This window comes from Dipodomys spectabilis, unplaced genomic scaffold (genome assembly GCF_019054845.1).
Source record: "Dipodomys spectabilis isolate Male_0828 unplaced genomic scaffold, ASM1905484v1 ptg000210l, whole genome shotgun sequence".
Classification (NCBI taxonomy): Eukaryota; Metazoa; Chordata; class Mammalia; order Rodentia; family Heteromyidae; genus Dipodomys; species Dipodomys spectabilis.
Window position 1 is genome coordinate 1,631,340 of NW_024870887.1, and position 20,281 is coordinate 1,651,620.

General features: G+C 47.8%; 2 protein-coding genes across 3 annotated transcripts in view; one reads left to right on the top strand and one right to left on the bottom strand.

Annotated features, from left to right (window-relative positions):
* Positions 1 to 20,281, bottom strand: part of Adcy3 (adenylate cyclase 3) — a 93,219-nt gene that overhangs the window by 26,667 nt on the left and 46,271 nt on the right. The window lies entirely within an intron of this gene.
* Positions 18,849 to 19,921, top strand: LOC122122502 (replication protein A 32 kDa subunit-like). Its single transcript, XM_042696737.1, has one exon. It carries the CDS (start codon positions 18,893 to 18,895, stop codon positions 19,703 to 19,705), a length of 813 nt encoding a protein of 270 aa, XP_042552671.1. The 5' UTR covers positions 18,849 to 18,892; the 3' UTR covers positions 19,706 to 19,921.

The window sequence follows — 20,281 nt, forward strand, 5'->3', positions numbered from 1 at the left end:
AGGCCCAGAGTTCAAGTCCCACGACCAACCCCAAAAAAAGAAAGAAAGAAAGAAAGAAAAAGAAAAGAAATGAACTAAGTGCAGTATTACAAGAGGGACAGAAGAGCCAGGGGGAGAATGGTGTGGTTTGGATGTGAAGTGTTCCTCTAAAAGACTCCTGTGTTAAAGGCTGGTGCCCACACTGGTGGCACCAGTGCGATGTAACTGTACCAAAGCACTTCATCAGTGCCTACCATCTGCCTATCAGGAGGCAGAGGAGGAGGAGGAAATAGGTCTCTAAGGACACACGTTGACAGATATCTTGCTCTGGCCCTGTCCTCTGTGTTTCCTGGCTGCCACAAGGTAGAAAACTCTCCTCTTTGCCCCCTTCCACCATGATGTACCAGATCACCAGAGCCCAGAAACAAGAGTCTACCAATCATGGACTAGAACTCTGAACCCATGAGCCAAAACTAATCATACCCTTGTAAAATGGTTTCTCTGAGGTAACTAACCCAGGATAGAACCCAAGTGGCTTAGCCAGTGCTCTAGCAAGAAGGTATATGCCTGGGGTTCTTGAGACAGCCTTGTACAGACCGCCCCAGGTCCCCACCTGCTTCTTCTCCCCAATCCACTTTCTTTTTTTTTTTTTTCTGGGTCCGGTCATGGGGCCTGAACTCTGGGCCTGGGCGCTGTTCCTCAGCTCTTCAGCCCAAGGCTAGAGCTCTAGCTCTTGAGCCACAGCACCACTTCCGGCTTTTTTCTTTTTGCTTATGTGGTGCTGAGGAATCGAACCCAGGGCCTCAGGCATGCAAGGCAAGCACTCTACCACTGAGCCACCTTCCCAGCCCCTCTGATCCACTTTCTACAACACATCTAAACTGTGAGAAGAACTGTCTTTCTTTTTTTTTTTAATCAAAGTGTAAGTACTTAAAGATTCCTGCTTTGTCCTGGTGGCTTGGCTCTTGTTAAGGAAAAGAGAAACTGCTTTCGGCTAAAAAAGGATTTATGAAATGTAAGGTTTTTGTCTTAAACTGGGTTCTTTTCAAGGTAGACTTATGACACACCCCAGACTGTTCAGGAAATAGAAGAGGGTGTGGGTATATTTTAAGATTACTTGTGAGGGCTGGGAAGGTGGCTCAGTGGTAGAGCACTTGCCTTGCATGCCTGAGGCCCTGGGTTCGATTCCTCAGCACCACATAAGCAAAAAGAAAGAAGCCGGAAGTTGGCACTGTGGCTCAAGTGGTAGAGAGCCTTGGGCTGAAGAGCTAAGGAACAGTGCCCAGGCCCAGAGTTCAGGCCCCACGACCGGACCCCCCCCCAAAAAAAAAAAAGATTATTGGTGAACTGTTAATCTTATTTCTAAATCACTTTATGTAAATACATTTTACCCTATGCAAACTAGCCAATTATGAGCAGATTGTGAACCTGAGCTCAACCAATCTGAGCAGAGGGGCAGGGCCTACTGCGTTAGTGATAAATATTGGAGCAGACTGCCTGTTCTGTGTGCTTGTTTGCCAGATTTTTGACTAATGTGCAGAAGTACCCTTTTGCACAGAAGTAAATTCTGCTTTGCTGAGACAATTATGTATTGTTGTGTCTATTGTTGTAACTATAATGGTTCTTGGAGGGCATGTTTCCAGTGTGAGCTTGCCTGCCTTCTGTGAAACCTGTGCCCAGCATCCTGCTGTATTCTCCCTGCCTCTGCAGGCATCTCAGACTTTACTGTGGCCCTACCTGCCTTCCTGGTCCACCTCCAACTGCTTTCTTCAGTAGGCCCTTGGATGTAGACAGGTGGGACTATTGTCTTTTCTCTGTAGCTCTCCTTGACATGCTCTGCTCCTGACAGCACGCTCTCAGAACACCCCTCCCTACTCAAACCCTTTAATATCCCCTCATGATGTATCTCCTTCCTAGCTTCTCCCATGTGTGCCTGTTCCTTTCTGCTCATTTATACTTACTTTGTTACTATCTGTAAGCTGGTAGAGACTTAGTTTGCTTTTGTATTTCAAAGATTCTAAACTCTTTTCTGGATCCTGGCCTCTCTTTTGGGTGTGAGTTGTTAGATATGGATATTCTAGAAAACCACTTATGTGTACTTGAAAGACTCACACCCCAGCAGGCATGATGGCAGAAACCTACAATTTCAGCACCTGTGAAGAAGCAGAGGCAAGACTGTGAGGAGCGGCTCAGCTGGTCGAACACCAGCCAATGAGTGAAAACAGAAGGTACAGAGTTCAAGTCCCTGTCTCAGACCTAAAAAAAGTAAAGAAAAGAAAAACAGAGTTCAAGGCTAGCCAAGGCTACATAACCAGACCCTGTTTTGTAAAAAGTAAGTAAAAAAAAAAATCCCATCACTTTATGTTTCAGGGGCAAGAAGGAGGCTGGGTTTCAGCTCTCTCTCTACCAACCTAGTGGTTCCCACAATGCATGCAGGGGTGAAGGGTTGGGGGTTACCCCAAGCAACCCAGACCTGATGGATGTAGTTTAGTCATTCTAGAATAGAGGAAATGCTTCCTTTTCCAAAAATACCAGCTATGTGCTATATGTTGCAGGAATTCTAAGAATGTTCCAAGCCTTTGACCTATTAATGACTCTTCTGGGAATTTATCCAAAGGAAATAATTTAAAAAAAAAAAAGATATATGTGCAAGAAGATCTGCATCGGAATAATAAATAACATTTGTGAGAAAAGCTTGCCAAATGCCCAGTGGATGGCTGATCTCATGGAGATGCACCCCTGGGTGCGGAGGATTAAGTAACCTTAAACATGGTCACAATGGCCCTTTTCACCAAGATGGATCTGAGAGCAAGGAAGGAAGTTCCTGCCCCTCCTTAAAACAGAGGCTTTGAAGGCCAACAAGATGATGTGAAAAAGCATCAACACACACACACACACACACACACACACACACACACACACACACACACCCTCTGTATCATCTGTTCATCCACCTTCTTGTGGCCCAAGACACTGATCTAGAGGCAGCCCACCAAAATGACAGCCCAGGAGAAACAGGCTTGACCAGTATGCCATCAGCAGATGCCCTGACCAGAGTCCACCACAAACAAGACAGAAGACAACACACTTGTGTTCACCAAGGATGTCAAAGTTGACAAGAACCAAATCAAACAGGCTGTGACAGGTTCTCTGGCCTTGTTCCTGTGGCCAAGATCAACACCCCAAGCAGGCTGCAGAAGGGAAGGTGTAGGTACAACTGACTCCTGACTCCTGGTTGTGTGGTGGCTGGCTAACCCTACATAGACATTTTTCCACCATAAAAACATGATCATGGGGGGCTGGGAAGGTGGCTCAGTGGTAGAGCGCTTGCCTTGCATGCATGAGGCCCTGGGGTCGATTCCTCAGCACCACATAAGCAAAAAGAAAAAAGCCAGAAGTGGCGCTGTGGCTCAAGTGGTAGAACACTAGCCTTGAGCTGAAGAGCTCAGGGACAGCGTTCGGGCCCAGAGTTCAAGCCCCATGACCTACAAAAAAAAGAAAAAGACAGTTTATCTTGAGGGATAGAATTAAGAGAAAATGTAGTATTTTCAAAGTTGCAGTTCTTACCCTTAAAACACTCAAAATAACCATGGAACGACCTGCTGTCTCCAGCTGTGATCCTAACCCTGACCCTGACTTCTCTGGAACTGCCAGATTTCTCAGAGAGGGAGGCTCTGGGGGTCCCGTGGGCTGGCTCCAGACTTCCCAGCCTGCTTGGGGATGTCCAGGAGACAGTGTCCAGTGGCACAAGAGGGGGGCGGAACCTGTGCTGAGTCACTGGCTACCCAGAGGGGCAGTGCCAAGGCTGCGCAACGCGCAGGACTTGAGGCTTCCCCACTCAGTGTGGCTAGCAGGGTGGCATCATCATCATTATTCTGTAGCTCAGTGGACATAAGAGTCTCGTGGACTTTCCTGTCTGGGTTGACTTTGAACCATGATCCTCAGATCTCAGTCTTCTGAGCAGCTAGGATGACAAGCATGAGCCACGGACACCCGGCCAGCGAGCAACATTTTGGAAGATCCTACTAAGATGACGGCCTGAGCCATACTGCCAAAGCAGACAAAGCCAAAGCAGACACTGTGGAACACCAAGCCAGTGGAATTCACTTAAAAGCTGAAATGGCTACAGCCCCAAACAGCTAGGAGGCGCCACAGCTCACCAGGTCTCAGAGAACTAACTGCCATCAGCATTGTCAGAACCGAAACTTAACTATTTATTCTTCCTTGCTCCTTACTCTTTATTTTCATCATTGTTTTTAAAACAATGGGGTTACAGTAATAAGTCAGGTAGAGTACATTTCTTTTCAGACAGTGTCACCCCTTCCCTCACTGTCTCCCAGTTTCATCATTGATGTGTGACTTTTTCCAAGAGGACTTGAAAACTAGACCTTTAAAACTCTTGGCATTTGGAACTCTCAAATACTATGAGCAATATTCATGGAGCATCATTATTCTTTATGCATCAGTTTGATATACTGATTTACATAAACTATATTCAATGAACATATTAACTGAATGAAGACATGGACTATGTGTAATAGTGAAACTGCCAACATTCCATGGAGCTTTGTGGTCAATGTCAGAGCTTTTCATATTGTTTCTCCTTGTTAAATGTACTGGGGTGGAATGACTAATGTGCTTTACGTATGAATATCTATTCCTGCAGGCCTGATCCAGCTGTACCAAGATTCTACCTTTCCCTTTCCCTGTCTGTACCTTTTTATCCACACTGTGCCTGGAAGACTGACCTAGTGGAAAATGGTATTTTCTTACCTGGAAGCCTGGGCCTCCAAAAAGTAAGTTCTAGTGAGGCCAAGGAGCTAGATAGCAAGAATTCCAGAGGCCACTTTGCTGAAGAGATTTTTTTTTTTTTTTTTTTGGTCAGTTGTGGGGCTTGAACTCTGGGCCTGGGTACTGGCCCTTGGCTCTTCAGCTCAAGGCTAGAGCTCTACCGCTTGATCCACAGAGCCACTTCTGGTTTTCTGGTGTTTAATTGGAGATAAGAGTCTCACAGACTTTCCTGCCTGGGCTGGCTTTGAAGTGTGATTCCCCAGATCTCAGCCTCCTGAGTAGCTAGGATTACAGGCGTGAGCCACTGGTGCCCAGCTGAAGAGACATTTTTAAAGCTAAAAGATCTTGTCAGAGGGAGGAGGAGTGGTCTTGTGACCACTTAAGGATCTGGTGGCAAAGCAAAGTTCCCTGACTAGGGGGCTAGGATGCTAAGACCCCTATCACCCTCAGCAAGCACTGGCCCTGCAACCATTGCTCTTTGCCTGAATAATAGGAGCTCCCTTAGGTCTCTTATTTGACCAATGTGTCAAATCATGCATTTATGGACTGTGGATGGAATATGTATGTAGGTCAGGCGGTTCATACAGATTTCACTCCACAGTGACCACGATGGCATTCAAAAGGGATGAGGCGACAATCTCTACCTTAGTCCTTAAAACCAACTGTGGGACAGCAGACAGAGGCGACACGGTGTATCAACACTGGAGTGTTTAAGTTGCTATGAGGGTTTTTGTTGTTGTTTGTTTGTGCAAATGGGGCTTAAACTCAAAGCCTGGGACTGTCCCTGAGCTTTTGGGGGTTTTTATTGCTCAAGTCTAGCGCTCTACCCCTTGACCCACAGCTCCATGTCTGGCTTTTTGGTAGTACAGTGGAGATAAGCAGCTCACAGACTTTCCTGCCTCCAAATCTCCATCCTCAGATCTCAGCTAGGATTACAGGCTTGAGCCACCAACGCCTGACTTTGCTATTTTTTAGTCAGTTGTGGTGCTTGAACTCAGGACCTGAGTGCTGTCCCTGAGCCTCTCTGTATTCAAAGTTAGTGCTCTACCACTTGAGCCACAGTGCCACTTCTGGTCTCACAGGGACTTTTCTGCCCACGCTGACTTCGAACCATGATCCTTAGATCTCAGCCTCCTGAGTAGCTAGGATTACAGGTGTGAGCCACCCACCCCCGGCTGCTATTAGGTTTTAAATGAATTCATAGCACAAAGTGGTTACTTCAACAAGCCTCTTGACCTATTCCCCCAGATCAGAGACTCAAGTTCCCCCCTGCTCTGCAGGAAGGAGACAGCACCTCAGCCTTCACAGGCAGTGAGCACGAGGTGAACAGCCCGAGTCCAGGCATCTGAGGAGGTCGGAGGGCCTGGGATCTGGCTGGAGAAAAGAGAGGGCTCTGTGAGCCTGGGACCGGGGAGCCAGCCGAGCTCACACGTGGGGAAAGCTGGGCGTGGAGAAGAGACGAGGCTCGCTTTGCAGCCTCCCAAGAGAAGGTGAGTGCGGGGCGCTGCTGGGGAACAGATTGCTGCTTTCCGAGGGGGGAGCATTTTCACAGTACAAAGAACGTGCTGAGCTGAGAGGTGGTGAACTCTCATTCTTTCTTGTTGTTTGTTGTGGGGCTTGAACTCTGGGCCTGCGCACTGTCCCTGACCTCTTCAGCTCAAGGTGAGCACTCTACCACTTGAGCCACAGCACCACTTCCGGTTTTCTGGTGGTTAATTGGAGATAAAGAGTTTCAGGGACTTTCCTGCCCGGGCTGGCTTTGAACTGAGATCCTCAGATCTCAGCCTCCTTAGTAGCTAGGATGACAGGCGTGGGCCACCGGCGCCCAGCCTGAACTCTCATTCTTGAATACCGGGTGGGAAGGCTGTAGAAGGAGGTCAAGTCCAGGCTGAAAGGGGGGTTCAGAGGAGAGGGACATGCAGCTAAATCCTGGGAGCCCGAGCTGGCGTGCTAGGCTGGGGCTGTGTAAAACAGAGGAAGGCAACAGGTCAAATGCTTCACTGTTTTCTCTCCATGCCTTGGTTGGTTATTGTCAAAATACAGTATGATAATAAACTCAAGGTCCTGACCCTCTCTGGGAATAGAATCAAACAGAGTGTAGAGAAAGAACAAGCTCTGGAAGGCCCTGGAAGGCTCTGTGGGTAGAGAAAAAGAGAAAACAAAAAACCAATCCAGAAACCCAGGCCTGTCCTAGGTGATGCGCAGGGCAGTCTGTCAGCATGGCCTCCATCAGGCTGAGAGAAAGAACCAGTTAAGTGTCATCTCCTTGGCAGTGACTCAGGCCAGGCTCTGCTTTGTGCCAGCTCAGAGATGAGATGGAGGAAGGAGGCCAACATTGCTCCCAGGGGCCCCAAGTTGTTACGGCTGATCTCTGATGAGGCATTCAGGAGTTAATCACAGCAGGGCAGGCAGCCAGGAAGGATGTGGATAAATGAACTCTGCTGGTGAGAAGCTAGCTACCTACAGCATCCTTGCAAAGCAGAGGGAGAGATGCAAGTGGAGAAAGAGGCCAACAGTATCTAGGCACTAGTGTGCACATGCCCTGATGTGTGTGTATGTGTGTGTACACTGTGTCCGTACAAGATGTGTGTGTGTGTGTGTGTATGTGTATGTGTGTGCGTGTATGTATGTGTGTGTGTGTATGTGTGTGAAGGCTGCTTGCTTGGTGGTGCCCATATGTGTCCTAAGGGTGTGCTGCATGCTTGTGTAGCAACATAAATATATACCACTGTGACCTGGCAAATCTGTCTGAACTAGTCTTGTGTCTAGTTTACCCAGGCTTGGAGCCTCTGGGAAAACCAATTGTAAGTTAAAAGGACACTGGAAGCCCAGGTGTCAGTGGCTCATGCCTATAATCCTAGCTATTCAGGAGGCTGAGATCTGAGGATGGCACTTCAAAGCCAGCCCAGGCAGGAAAGTCTGTGAGACTCTTATCTCCAATTAACCACCAAAAAAGCCTGGAAGTGGAGATGTAGCTCAAGAGGTAGAGCAACAGCCTTAAGCAAAAATGCTAAGAGACAGTGCCTAATTTCTGAGTTCGAGCCCCAGTACTTCTCAGAGGAAGCTGCAGGAGGCAGGAAATGAAGAGCAGGAGGATGATGTACTCTAAGCCTGGAAGGATGAAGTCCAAACAGCTCAGTTCTCCCTGAACAAGGCCCCATGTCATATAATATGTGAAATCTCCAAACTCCACTTTACACAATGAGGTCCCAACCCCAGCCATTCAACGGACAGTCATTGGTCATCAATGCAAGTCCCTGGGCTCCATCAGGAAAGGCAAACAGTACTGCCAAGAGCAGCGAGGCGCCAGGTGGTCTACCATGTATGGGAATGACTGATATTGTAGGACTTCTAGTCAATGGCCTGGACTCCTTGCCAGTCTCCAGAGAAAGGGGACACTGTGCTGGCCATGGTGATGCAGGCTCAGGAGACAGCCCCTTGGGCCCGCAGATGGCCACGTGTGTGGTACCTGGAGCCCTCCCTCACCAAGAGTATATGGCACAGGGCGGATGTTCCTTGGAGATTTGGTGAGTTAATGAGCTGTCAGCTAGGAGACATGGCCCAAGGGGCAAGCCGTCGCTCTAAAGAACTTTCCACAACATGGAAGGGATCTGGAACTGTGCTGTCCAACATGGAAGCCACTAGCCACATGTAGCCAATAATGCTAAGGAACTGACTTTTTTTTTGGCCAGTTTTGGGTCTTGAACTCTGAGCCTGGGCACTGTCCCTCAGCTCTTCAGCTCAAAGCAAGTGCTCTATCACTTGAGCCACAGTGCCACTTCTGGTTTTCTGAGTGGTTTATTGGAGATAAGAGTCTCACGGACTTTTGTCCGTGGGGTGGCTTTGAATCCTAATCCTCAGATCTCAGCCTCCTGAGTAGCTAGGATTACAGGCGTGAGTCACCACACCCAGCTAGGACCTGACTTTCATTTGTTAATTTATTTATTTATTTGTTAGTCATGGGGCTTGAACTCTGGGCCTAGGCGCTGTCCCTCAGCTCTTCAGCTCAAGGCTAGCATTCTACCACTTGAGCCACAGCGCGGCTTCCAGCTTTTTCTGCTTATGTGGTGCTGAGGAATGGAACCCAGGGCCTCATGCATGCAAGGCAAGCACTCTACCATTGAGCCACCTTCCCAGCCCCTTCTAACTGCATTTAAATTCAAATATGGCTAGGGGCCACCATATGAGAAAGCCAGCTCTAAAACACTGCAGGAACAGCTAAAGATATAGCAACCAAGCTAGAAAGACAATCAACTAATTGGGAAAAAATATTTACCAGCAATATATCACACAAGAGGTTAATACCCAGTATATACAGGGAACTCAAGAACCTAAACCCTCCCAAACCTAATAAACTAATTACTAAATGGGCAAGGGAACTAAAGAGAGACTTCTCAGAAGGAGAGATAAAAATGGCAAAGAAACACATGAGGAGATGTTCACCATCCTTGGTTGTGAAGGAAATGCAAATAAAAACAATCTTGAGATACCACCTTACCCCCGTCAGAATTGAGATACCACCTTACCCCCATCAGAATGGCCCACATCCTCAAGTCAGCCAAGGACAAATGCTGGAGGGGATGCGGAGAAAGAGGAACCCTATTACGCTGCTAGTGGGAATGTACAGTTACACAGCCACTTTGGAAGGCAGTCTGGAGGGTCCTCAGAAAGCTAAAGATTGACCTCCCCTATGACCCAGCCATATCACTCCTAGGCATCTACCCTGAACAACAGGAACCAGGATACAAGGACACACAGGCCTCCATGTTTACTGCAGCACTGTTCACAATAGCCAAGATATGGAAACAACCCAGATGCCCCACTACAGATGAATGGATCCAAAAATTGTGGTATCTATAAACAATGGAAAATTATGTAGCCATTAGAAAGGACAAAATAATGGCATTTGCAGGGAAATGGATGGAACTAGAAGAAATCACGTTGAGTGAGGTAAGCCAAGAGCAAAGAGACAAACGGCACATGGACTCCCTGATAAGTGGATGTTAAATCTAAAACATAAGGTGATATGATAAAGTTAACAAGACTTGAAAAACAAAGGACCTCCACTTATCTGGTCAAATAACTACTAAATAACCCCATGCTGCTGATCACATATATGGTATATATGTACACACCGGAGGGAAACTAGGAGGAGGACACAGAATTAGAGGGAATCAGGCAAAAACATACAACAGTGAGACCCATCAGCTGCACTGGACATTGATCAAAACAAACTAAGCAGTGATAGGAGGGAGGGAGGGAGGGAGGGAACGAGGGGGAAAGAGGGAACAGCTGATGCTATGCAAAAGGAAAGGAATGTACATATCACCCAATGTGGAAGAAATAGCTGTATTGTCAAAGCTCATAGAACTCATAAACTTTATAGGCCACGATAGACAATTTGCCCCATGAAAGTCAGCATGTGTTTGTGACTTTAACTATCACTATCCCACAATACTGTGAAATTATATAATCACTTAATCACAACAAAGAATTCGAAAATAAATAAAACCCTGCAGGAACTGCGCACAGCCCGCATCTCCAGGCAGAGGGGCAGAGCTGAGAAGGATGCTGACTGAAATGGACGCTCACACCAACTGCCTCCCTGTCACGACCCAGAAAGAGCAGCTCACTTCCATCCTGGCACGAAGGCTCAAGTGAGTGAAGCAGACACGACTCCAACAACTGGGACAATGGTGGCTTGGCTTCACTCCCTGTAAGGAGTAAATCTTACCAGGAATCCTTAAGCTACTTCCGCTATAGCTGCCCTTCCATTCTTGTCTCCCTCCTAGTTTCTAAGTCCCTTCTATATGGGGATGTGTGTGTGTGTGTGTGCGTGCGTGCGTGCACATGTGCATGCATGCATGCGTTTGCTATTGCTGGAGCTCGAATTCAGGCCTTGGGTACCCCTGAGCTATTTTTGCTCAAGGCTATCACTCTATCACTTGAGCTACAGCTCCACTTCCAGATTTTTTAGTGGTGCCTTGGAGATTAGCGTTTCATGTACTTTCCTGCCCAGGCTGGTTTCAAACTGTGATCCTCAGATCGCAGCCTCCAGAGTAGCTAGGATTATAGGTGTGAGCCACTGGTGCTGGCTTTCCAGAAAAGCCACCCAAGAATCTGCACCCATTATATTCTTTTATTTATTTATTTTTTGGGGGGTCCGGTCGTGGGACTTGAACTCTGGGCCTGGGTGCTGTCCCTCAGCTCTTCAGCTCAAGGCTAGCACTCTACCACTTGAGTCACAGTGCCACTTCTGGCTTTTTTTCTTTTTGCTTATGTGGTGCTGGGGAATCGAACCCAGGGCTTCATGCATGCAAGGCAAGCGCCCTACCACTAAGCCACCTTCCCAGCCCTGCACCCATTATATTCTTGAAATCTAACTACAAACACTTTTAGGAGTCTGGGGCTGGACTGCTGACCATCCTCCTACTTCCACCTTCCCACAGCCTTCACTCTGGGCTATGCTTTTCATTCCACACCCTGACTTCTCCTTTCTTTGATAAGGTCACGTGACCACCCAGATCTATCTATCCCAGCCAGATCTGTTCTTCTCCGTTGCTTCTATTTGGATGCATCATAATATATTCTGAATGAGCCTGCCAAGACACAAAGAGATACTGTCTGGTACAGCGAGGTAGCTGCTTCACAAATCACAATTTTCTACCAGTCATTTTCTCTTTGCACCCTTTGGTTGGCTTCAGCTAAGGCCCTGAGGGGCTGCGGGTATGGAAATGGTGAAGGCAGGCCTAAAACTCTTCTATAACTCCTGACAGCAAACTTGCCTAAGTAATGATCATAGGCAGAAGCAACCAAAGGCTTGCCAGCTTCCACTGAACTCATAACACACTGAGACTGTCCTACAGCTTCCCTCCAGTGTGACCTGGAGAAAGAAGTCTTCACGCCTGAGCTCGGTGCCCTGGCCCTGCCAGATGTGTGGTGAGAGCACAGAATGAGCTCTGCACCCTAAAACAGCCTGAGTGTACCCACCAACCTTCCCCAGGATGTCCACAAGCCTTCTGCAACTCAGCATGCCTGGTCCCACCTGGAGAGACACATCCACTCTTGGTTGTCCTGTCTCTTGTGCATCCCGCTGTAGATCCTGCTGGCTCTACCTTCAGAACACACCTAGCATCTTCCTTCCCCTCATGCCTATGCACACCTCCACCCTCCCCTGAGGCGTGCCACTTCGCCCAGATCCCACTGACCGCCACACTGAACCACTGAAAGCCAAAACCCTTGATGGCTCCAGGTTCCCTCAGGGGCAAAAGCAAGGCCCTGAAGGACCCGGCCCTCACTCTCGGCTTCTCTTCCCCTCATTTCTGCCCATCTACACTGGCCCCTCTGGTGTCCTGCAGTCATAACTTCCTTAGGCCTTTTCACTTACGGACTGTCTCCCACCCATGGCTCTTCAGGTCTTGGCCACAATCTCACTTTAAAAAGCTTTCCCTATCCCCAAGAGAATTAAATAGCACCTTCTCCCTATCCCTGGATTTCTGCAAGCTCCTTCTACAACTGGGTAACCAATTCTCATTCATTCAGATCTGCCATGGTCAACACAATCGGTTAGGCTCACAACTGTATCCCCAGGGACTTGAGGGTGGGCATGGGGGGGGGGGGCATGAAACACCAGTATCTTCTTGTAGATGTCTTAATCATCCCATCCAGTTCCCATTCCACAGACAGCAAGTTCAGAGGGCCTAAGTCAAGCTCAAGGTTATGGTCAAGGTAAAGGACCTAGCTAGGATGTGAACATAAGTCTTCCTCTGAGCCTTGTGTTGTCACATAGCACTACTTTCTACCGTGGCTGTAAGTTCAGGTTACTATACATCTGCACACATTTTTAAGTATTAGAAGACTATTTTAAAACTCTGAGCAAGTCAAAGAAAACAGATAGCCACAGAGCCAGAGACCACCTAAGGGAGCCTCACAGTAACACTTCTTCCAAACAGAGTTCTCACCAGGAGGAAATACCAGCCACTAAATGACTTATCTCATTATGAAACGAGACAACCCAGGACGCAGCACTGGTGGCTCACCCCTGTAACTCTAGCTTCTGAGAAAGCTGAGATCTGAGGACTGCAGTTCGAAGCCAGTATGGACAGGAAAGTCCATGAGACTCTTTATCTCCAATAAACCACCAGCAAGCCAGAAGTGGAGCTGTGGCTCAAGTAATTGACAGAGCACCAGCCAAGAGACAGACAGCACTGAAATCCTGAGTTCAAGCCCCAGTCCTGGCACAAAAGTTAGGGTGGGGGAAGATATGGCTGACACAATGGGAGTCAATAATCCACCCATATAAACTCAGCTTCACTCTTGCAGCCAGGTAGGGATGGGATGCACCCCAACACCAGCCACAGACTGCAGATCCCCCAACTCCTCACATAGCAAGCGCCGCAGGCCAGCTCAGAGGGCACCCCTCTGCGTGGGGTGGCGGTGCCAGCCTCACCACTGCTGCTCAGAGCCACCAAAGGCTCACCATGGCTTTAACACAGCCTGCTCATCACCCCCACTGTGTAAGCCATGGATTTAGGGCTGAAGGCATGGCTCTGTGGCAGAGCACCTGCCTAGCAAGTACAAGGCCTTGAGTTCGAATCCTAGTTTTTTGTTTGTTTGTTTTTAATGGATTTATTCGGTTCACTCCTAGAATAATGAATGATGAATGTTCTGGGAAATCCAAGAAGTAGGAACTAGCAGCGACAGAATTAGTTCCCAGTTCACATCACGGGGCAAGGATTCTCTGGTACTTCTCCCAGTAAGAGCCACTCGAGGTTAACATGAAAACAGTATTATTCGTGAATGGTTCTGGGAAGAAGCTGAGACAGCAAGTGGACTTCAGGGCTAGTGTTGGAGGAGGTTCCGTATCCTGTCTGGCAGATGAGGGGGTTGAACCTTCAGTGCTGAAGATACTGGCATCAGGAACCTGGGCCCTGGACAGCAACTAGGAACAGAGCCGCGGAGTGGGAAGCGCGGAGTGGGAAGAGCCAGTCCCCACCCCCACCTCACCACTGCCAGGACAACACCGGGCACTTTCAGTTGCCAGTGGAATCCAACGCCAGGCCTGTCTTCTTGCTTGGCTCTCCTCTCCCCCACCAGCTCCCCATGGGAACAGCCTCAAGGTCAAGGTGACATCTTGCCCTGTCCTCAGAGCCAGAGGTCTTGAGGGAACAGTGAAACAGCCTTGGGCAAAGGTCAGTGAGGAGGAAGGCTCGGGAAAACAAGTGGTCACTACTAGACTTAGGAAACAGCAGCATTCCAGAATCCTGAGCTCAGGCTCCCAGAGGACAGGCCAGACCATCAGACCTGCTCAAGGGCAGAAGGTCACCCATCTAGGGAAAGATCATGGTGCGATACAGAGCACAGAGCTGGCAAGCGCTAGCTGCCCCAGAGGCTTCTCTCCCACGAGAGGCTGCACAGGAGATGGACAGAGATGGACAGCTAAGACTCCCTAAGCCACCATCCCCAGGGCGTGCGGGTGATGATGGTAGCAGCTTCCTTTAAAGCCTACAGAGTTGGTTCATGGGTCATTCTACAGGGACCCCGCCATAGCTCCTTCTCCTATTACGTGGAGCCCAAGAGCTGTTCGCTTTTCTCTGAAGGAGGACTAGACACATATTTGGATCACTTAACAAGGCAGGACTTCAAGAAATTGCCAGCGTGTCCCAGCCAGCTCCTCTGTCGCCCACTATGCCCCTCCAACCTCCTTCAGCCACACCGCAGCTTGGGAAGTAAGTCTGTGTGAAATTCAGAGGCACCCATAATTCTGCAGTGAGTGTGCACCTAGCAATAGGTATCGGATGGATTTTCTGGATGCCTGCCGTTGCCAGGTGGCAGTTGGGGTGCTTAGCAACCCCCCAGGTCCCCAAGTAAGCCTTCCATGGGAATCACAACCAACAACTACAGTTCTTTCTTCCAGGTCTTGGGCTCCAACCCAACAGGTCCAGAGAGCTGAGGGGAGGCTGGAGAAAGACCCCAGATGTACCTGGGCAGTCCCAGCACACAGGTAAACACGCCCAGACCACCCCCAGTCAGACCTGTGGCTGGCACAGCAGGGCCACGTGCAGGGAGTATCACATCCACAAGCTCTCTACCTCCAAGAGGGCCAGGCTCAGCCCTGCCCTGCGAGGAGGTTAGGACCTGGGGTCAAGATGGCGAAGTTGCAGAGTCCCAGACCCTTCTCACCATGGAGACGGTCCACCCTCCTCCCACCCATCCCTGTCCGCCTGAGTGGTGGAGAAGATACTTGTGTGTGAAGGGCAAGGCCCCCTTGTCCCTCCCAGGGGAACCATGGCTGGTCCCCTTCCCAAAGGCGGCTGATTGTCTCCATAAAAACATCTCCCAGCAAGAAAGGGACTGGAACCAGAAATGCCTGGATGGGGCTACACTGGCCAGTCATCCCTGAGGTCCCCAGGGAAATTGACCTGCACTGGCCACACAGTCACGGTGGCAGGGCACCTTCCTCCCACTGCACACTCCTAAAAGAGAAATGCTCAGGGACACACAAAAGCCAAACAGGTCTCTGGACACTGAGTTCTGAAAGGAGCCCCTTCTACAAAGAGAAGTCTCGGCCATCAGAGCCAGTGCTGCAGATTCTCTGAGGCATTACACGCCAAGTACGTGCGCCGCTTGGTGTGGCACTGGCTACAAATGGCTCCTTGAGTAAGCATCATTCCCGAGCCAGCTTCTGCATCCTCGCCTACTAAGGCCGCCAAAGCTCCTGTTGAAGTCTGTTCCCCTCACCAGGGGCTTTGGCAAGAGGCAAATCTGTAATCCTGGCTACTCAAGAAGCTGAGATCTGAGGATCAAGGTTCAAAGTCAGTCAGGACAGGCAAGTCTGTGAGACTCTTATCTCCAGTTAACCACCAAAAAGCTAGAAGTGGAGGTATGGCTCAAGTAGTAGAGTGCCAGCTTTGAGTAAAATACCTAAGAGACAGAACCCAGGCCTTGAGTTCATCCCTAGTTCTAGCACAAAAGGGAAGGGAAGGGGAGGGGAGGGGAGGGGAGGGGAGGGGAGGGGAGGGGAGGGGAGGGGAGGGGAGGGGAGGGAAGGGAAGGGAAGGGAAGGGAAGGGAGGGAAGGGAAGGGAAGGGAAGGGAAGGGAAGGGAAGGGAGGGAAGGGAGGGAGGGAGGAAGGAAGGAAGGAAGGAAGGAAGGAAGGAAGGAAGGAAGGAAGGAAGGAAGGAAGGAAGGAAGGAAGGAAGGAAGGAAGGAAGGAAAATGGATGAGACCATGAAAGCTCCATTGCTGGCCTGTGGTCAGCTCCCAAGATGCACTGGCTGAAGCTCCTGGGATGTGAAATCAGCCCAGAGTGCATGCCAATCACGTCAGCCCCGGTGCCTAGGGAGAGCTCAACCTCTGTCCTGGCTGAAACCAAGGAGAAGGGAGCAGCTGCTCCCACCCACCTCCCCTTCCCCTCTTCAGCCAATGAGTTTGCAGGGCCCTGTGCCAAAAACAGCCAACGGTACCAACGGCTTCGCAGCTTTGTTCACCTCTGCCTTCTTTCTTCATGTGTTTTCCAAATAGCCCCATGACAATATGAGTATTTTTAATCCTCATTTTTCAGAAGACTAAACTAAAGACGAGGAAGCAAATTGCCAATGTCACAGAGGGAGAAGATGAGAAAGCCAGGACTCAATGTCCTGAGAAAACCTTGGCAGGACCAGGCACCAGGTCACGCCTGTAATCCTAGGTGTGAAGGAGGTTGAGATCTGAGGATCTCAGTTCAAAGCCAGCTTGGCAAGGAAGACCATTAGACTTAGGTACTTTTATCTCCAATTAACAGATGAGGTTCAAATTGTAGTTTACTGCCTAAGGGAGCATGCCAAGCCCTGATTTCAAGCCCCAGTACTAGAACAAATAAACAAACAAAAAAGCAAACTCTGGCAGAAGCACTGGATGTAAATCTAAGATATAAATTCATCAGCTTTTGGAAGGGGGTCTCCTGATGCAGGAGCTGATATCAGTCATGGGGGTATGAAAGTATAGAAAGATCTGCCCTCCTGAGCAAGGACTGTCCTTGAGCATCAGTGGTTCCAAAAGCAAAGAAGTATTCTCTAGATAAACAAGAGAATATAAATGCCTAAATGTACTCTCATTCACTGCTAGAAGTATAAATAGTTTCAACCTGTATATGAGACATTTGGCAGTATTTATCAACATTAAAAATGCACATGGCTGGGTTCTCAAGAAGTTAAACATGGGGCTGGAGAGCTGGCTAAGTGATATTTATGAGGTTCAAGCACCAGCACTGGGCATTAAAACACAGCTACCACATGACCCAGAAATTCCACTTCTGGGTATGTACCCCAAAGAAGTGAAAGCCATGATTCAGATATTTGTACATTAATCTTCACCATAGCACGTTTCTCAACAGACAGGATAAAACATCAAAAGTATAGCCAACTGCAGACACCAGTAGTTCACATCTATAATCCCAGCTACTCAGGAGGCTGAAATCTGAGGATAATGGTTCAAAGACAGCCTAGGCTAGAAGAGCTGTGGCTCAAGTGGTAGAGCACTAGCGTTGACCAAAATGCTGAGGGGTAGCACCTAGGCCCTGGGTTCGAGCCCCAGGATTGTATGGAAGGATGGAAAGAAAGAAAGAAAGAGAGAGAGAGAGAGAGAGAAAGAGAGAGAGAGAGAGAGAAAGAAAGAAAGAAAGAAAGAAAGAAAGAAAGAAAGAAAGAAAGAAAGAAAGAAAGAAAGAAAGAAAGAAAGAAAGAAAGAAAGAGAAAAAAGAAAGAAAGACTCAAGATGCTCTTGAAAGAGTAAATAGGTTTGTGCCTACATAGATACATCTGCAAATAAATGGAGTATTTCTGAAAGGATATATTAGAAAAGTAACAGTATCTGATATAACTGGATAGCTGGAAATGAATGAGAAAAGAATAACCTTTCCAGTATATTCCTCATATCTTTATATTTTATAAAAGTTACTTGAAATCTAACTTAAAACATTTAAAACTGATGTCCAAATTCTGCTTCTTGCTATTTTAGAGGAGTTTCTATCAGACCAACCCAGAAGCCAAGAACTATAGAGCTGGATTAAATCCCTTCTCCTCAATTCCCCCACCCCAAAAGTCCTAGGTCTTTGAAGAAAATGGAAATCAAAAGTGGTAGACAGGCTTGAGGGGCAAAGACTTCAGAAGGAAAAGGAACACATTGAAGTGAGTCTAACACACTCTGTTACCTTTCCCTGAGACCAGGGTTGAGAGGCTGAGCAGAGGGCAATGGCAAAATGAGATTCAAAGACTGGCAAAGATTCCAAGGCAGACAGAGAGGGGCTGAAGCACTAGAGGAAGGAGAACTCAGCAGGGTCCACCTGGCTATGTGTACTCTATTCCCCCTGAACATGTGCTTGACCAAGAGACCAAGAATCTAAGCAGAAAAGGCCAGCAAGGAGGTTACAGACAAAGGGTGGATACCGCCATTCATGGTGCTGGGGAGCCTAGGGTCCCTAATAGGAGGACCAGCATTCTGGTTATTATCTCTGAAGAGTGCTTTCCCAGAATAGGCATCAAATAGATCTGATCTCAGGCTGGTCTAGCTTTGTATCATCTCAGTCCCACACTGGAGCAAAGCGATCTGCTGCTGTCCTAGCCATCTGCTGCAGGAAAAGCAAGTCTCTCTGAAGAAACACAACATCATTCAGCCACTGCTACCTTCCACACGCAATATGCAGCAGTTAATATAAAAAAAAAAAGCCAGGGTGCCAGAGATAGGACCAAAACTCAATGGGAAACACAGAACCAAATATTCTAAATAATGTGATTGTTAGCCAGGGCCTTTAGAATAAATATTTTTAAAGTTCCCTAAAATAGATGACCAAAAGGATGATTTAAACAGAGAACTTGTGTCTAGTCTTAAAAAAAAGTCAAAGAAAATTCCAGAACTGAAAGACATACAATAATTAATGAAATATTTAATAAATGAGCAGAGAATTGGACAAAGCAGAGGAAGAGATGATTAGTAAACTCGAAGTTTTATCAATAAAAATGTTTAGAAGCATAGAAAGAAGAAAGAAAGAGTCAGGAGTTTGTGGCAAAGTAGACACAACTGGCCGCAGCTGGGTTCTGACCAGACCGAACTTTCTGGCCCCTTGCCTGACGGACAGGCAAAAAAGATGTGGAATAGTGGGTTTGAAAGCTTCGGCAGCACCAGCTCTGGCGGAGCGGGTGGTTACACTCAGTCCCTGGGGGGCTTCGGCTCACAGACCCCGACGCAGGCCGAAAGGAAATCAAGAACCCTAGCCCAGCACATCGTACCCTGTACTATATCTCAGCTGCTTTCTGCCACTCTCACAGATGAAGTATTCAAAATTGGGAATGTTGAAATTTCACAGGTCACTATTGTGGGAATAATCAGACATGCAGAAAAGGCTCCAACCAATATTGTTTACAAAGTAGATGACATGACTGCTTCACCCATGGATGTTCGTCAGTGGGTTGACAAAGATGATGCCAGCAGTGAAAACACTGTGGTTCCTCCAGAAACATACGTGAAAGTGGGTGGCCACCTCAGATCTTTTCAGAACAAAAAGAGCCTTGTGGCATTTAAGATCATGCACTTGGCGGACATGAATGAGTTCACCACACATATTCTTGAAGTGGTCAATGCACACATGTTGCTGACCAAGTCCAACAGCCAGCCCATGGCAGAAAGACCCTCTCTCAGCAACCCAGGAATGAGTGATGCAGGGAACTTCAGTGGGAATAGCTTTGTGACCTCCAATGGCCTTACTGTGGTTCAGAATCAGGTGCTGAATTTAATTAAGGCTTGCCCAAGACCTGAAGGATTGAACTTTCAGGATCTCCGGAACCATCTCCAGCATATGCCTATAGCCACAATTAAGCAAGCTGTGGATTTTCTTAGTAACGAGGGACATATTTATTCTACTGTGGATGATGATCACTTTAAGTCCACAGATGTAGAATAACGGGATCTCCTTGAGTATCTGAGAGATTGCCAGCTGGACCTGGTTTTCACAATCTGTTTGCTCCAGCTGTGCGTGTTTGGCCAGGTATTTCTAGGAAAGAGGTTTTGTGCTGATGGTTTCTTGCTCTCCTGTTTTTGTTTTTGTTGTTTAGAAACTGAAAGGAAAATGAGCACTTGACAGAGAGGTAAACCAAGGTGGAGTTCGTTAAAGAAGTTCCAAATAAGCTTACAGGATAAAAAAGATTATAGGAGGAATGTTACAGAGACAATAGGGCAGTATTAATGTCAGGGTTTATTCTTAAAACATACTCTTATTAAGGACATGAGCCAGATCAGGACCTACCTGTGGGCAGAGAATCTACTGAGGGACCCACTACCTTTTGCCCTATTTTTGTTACCCTGGTTCTGTAACATTACTTTTCAAAATTGCACTTTCCTTCCTTTCTTGCCTTCCATGATGCCGTAAAGAGGTTTGTGTGAACATGAGGTTCTAGATTGGGTGGCCTCAAGGGGCAGAGGAAAGGAAGAAATGTTACTATGTTTTGTATTATTAAAAAAAAAAAGTACACCCAGATGT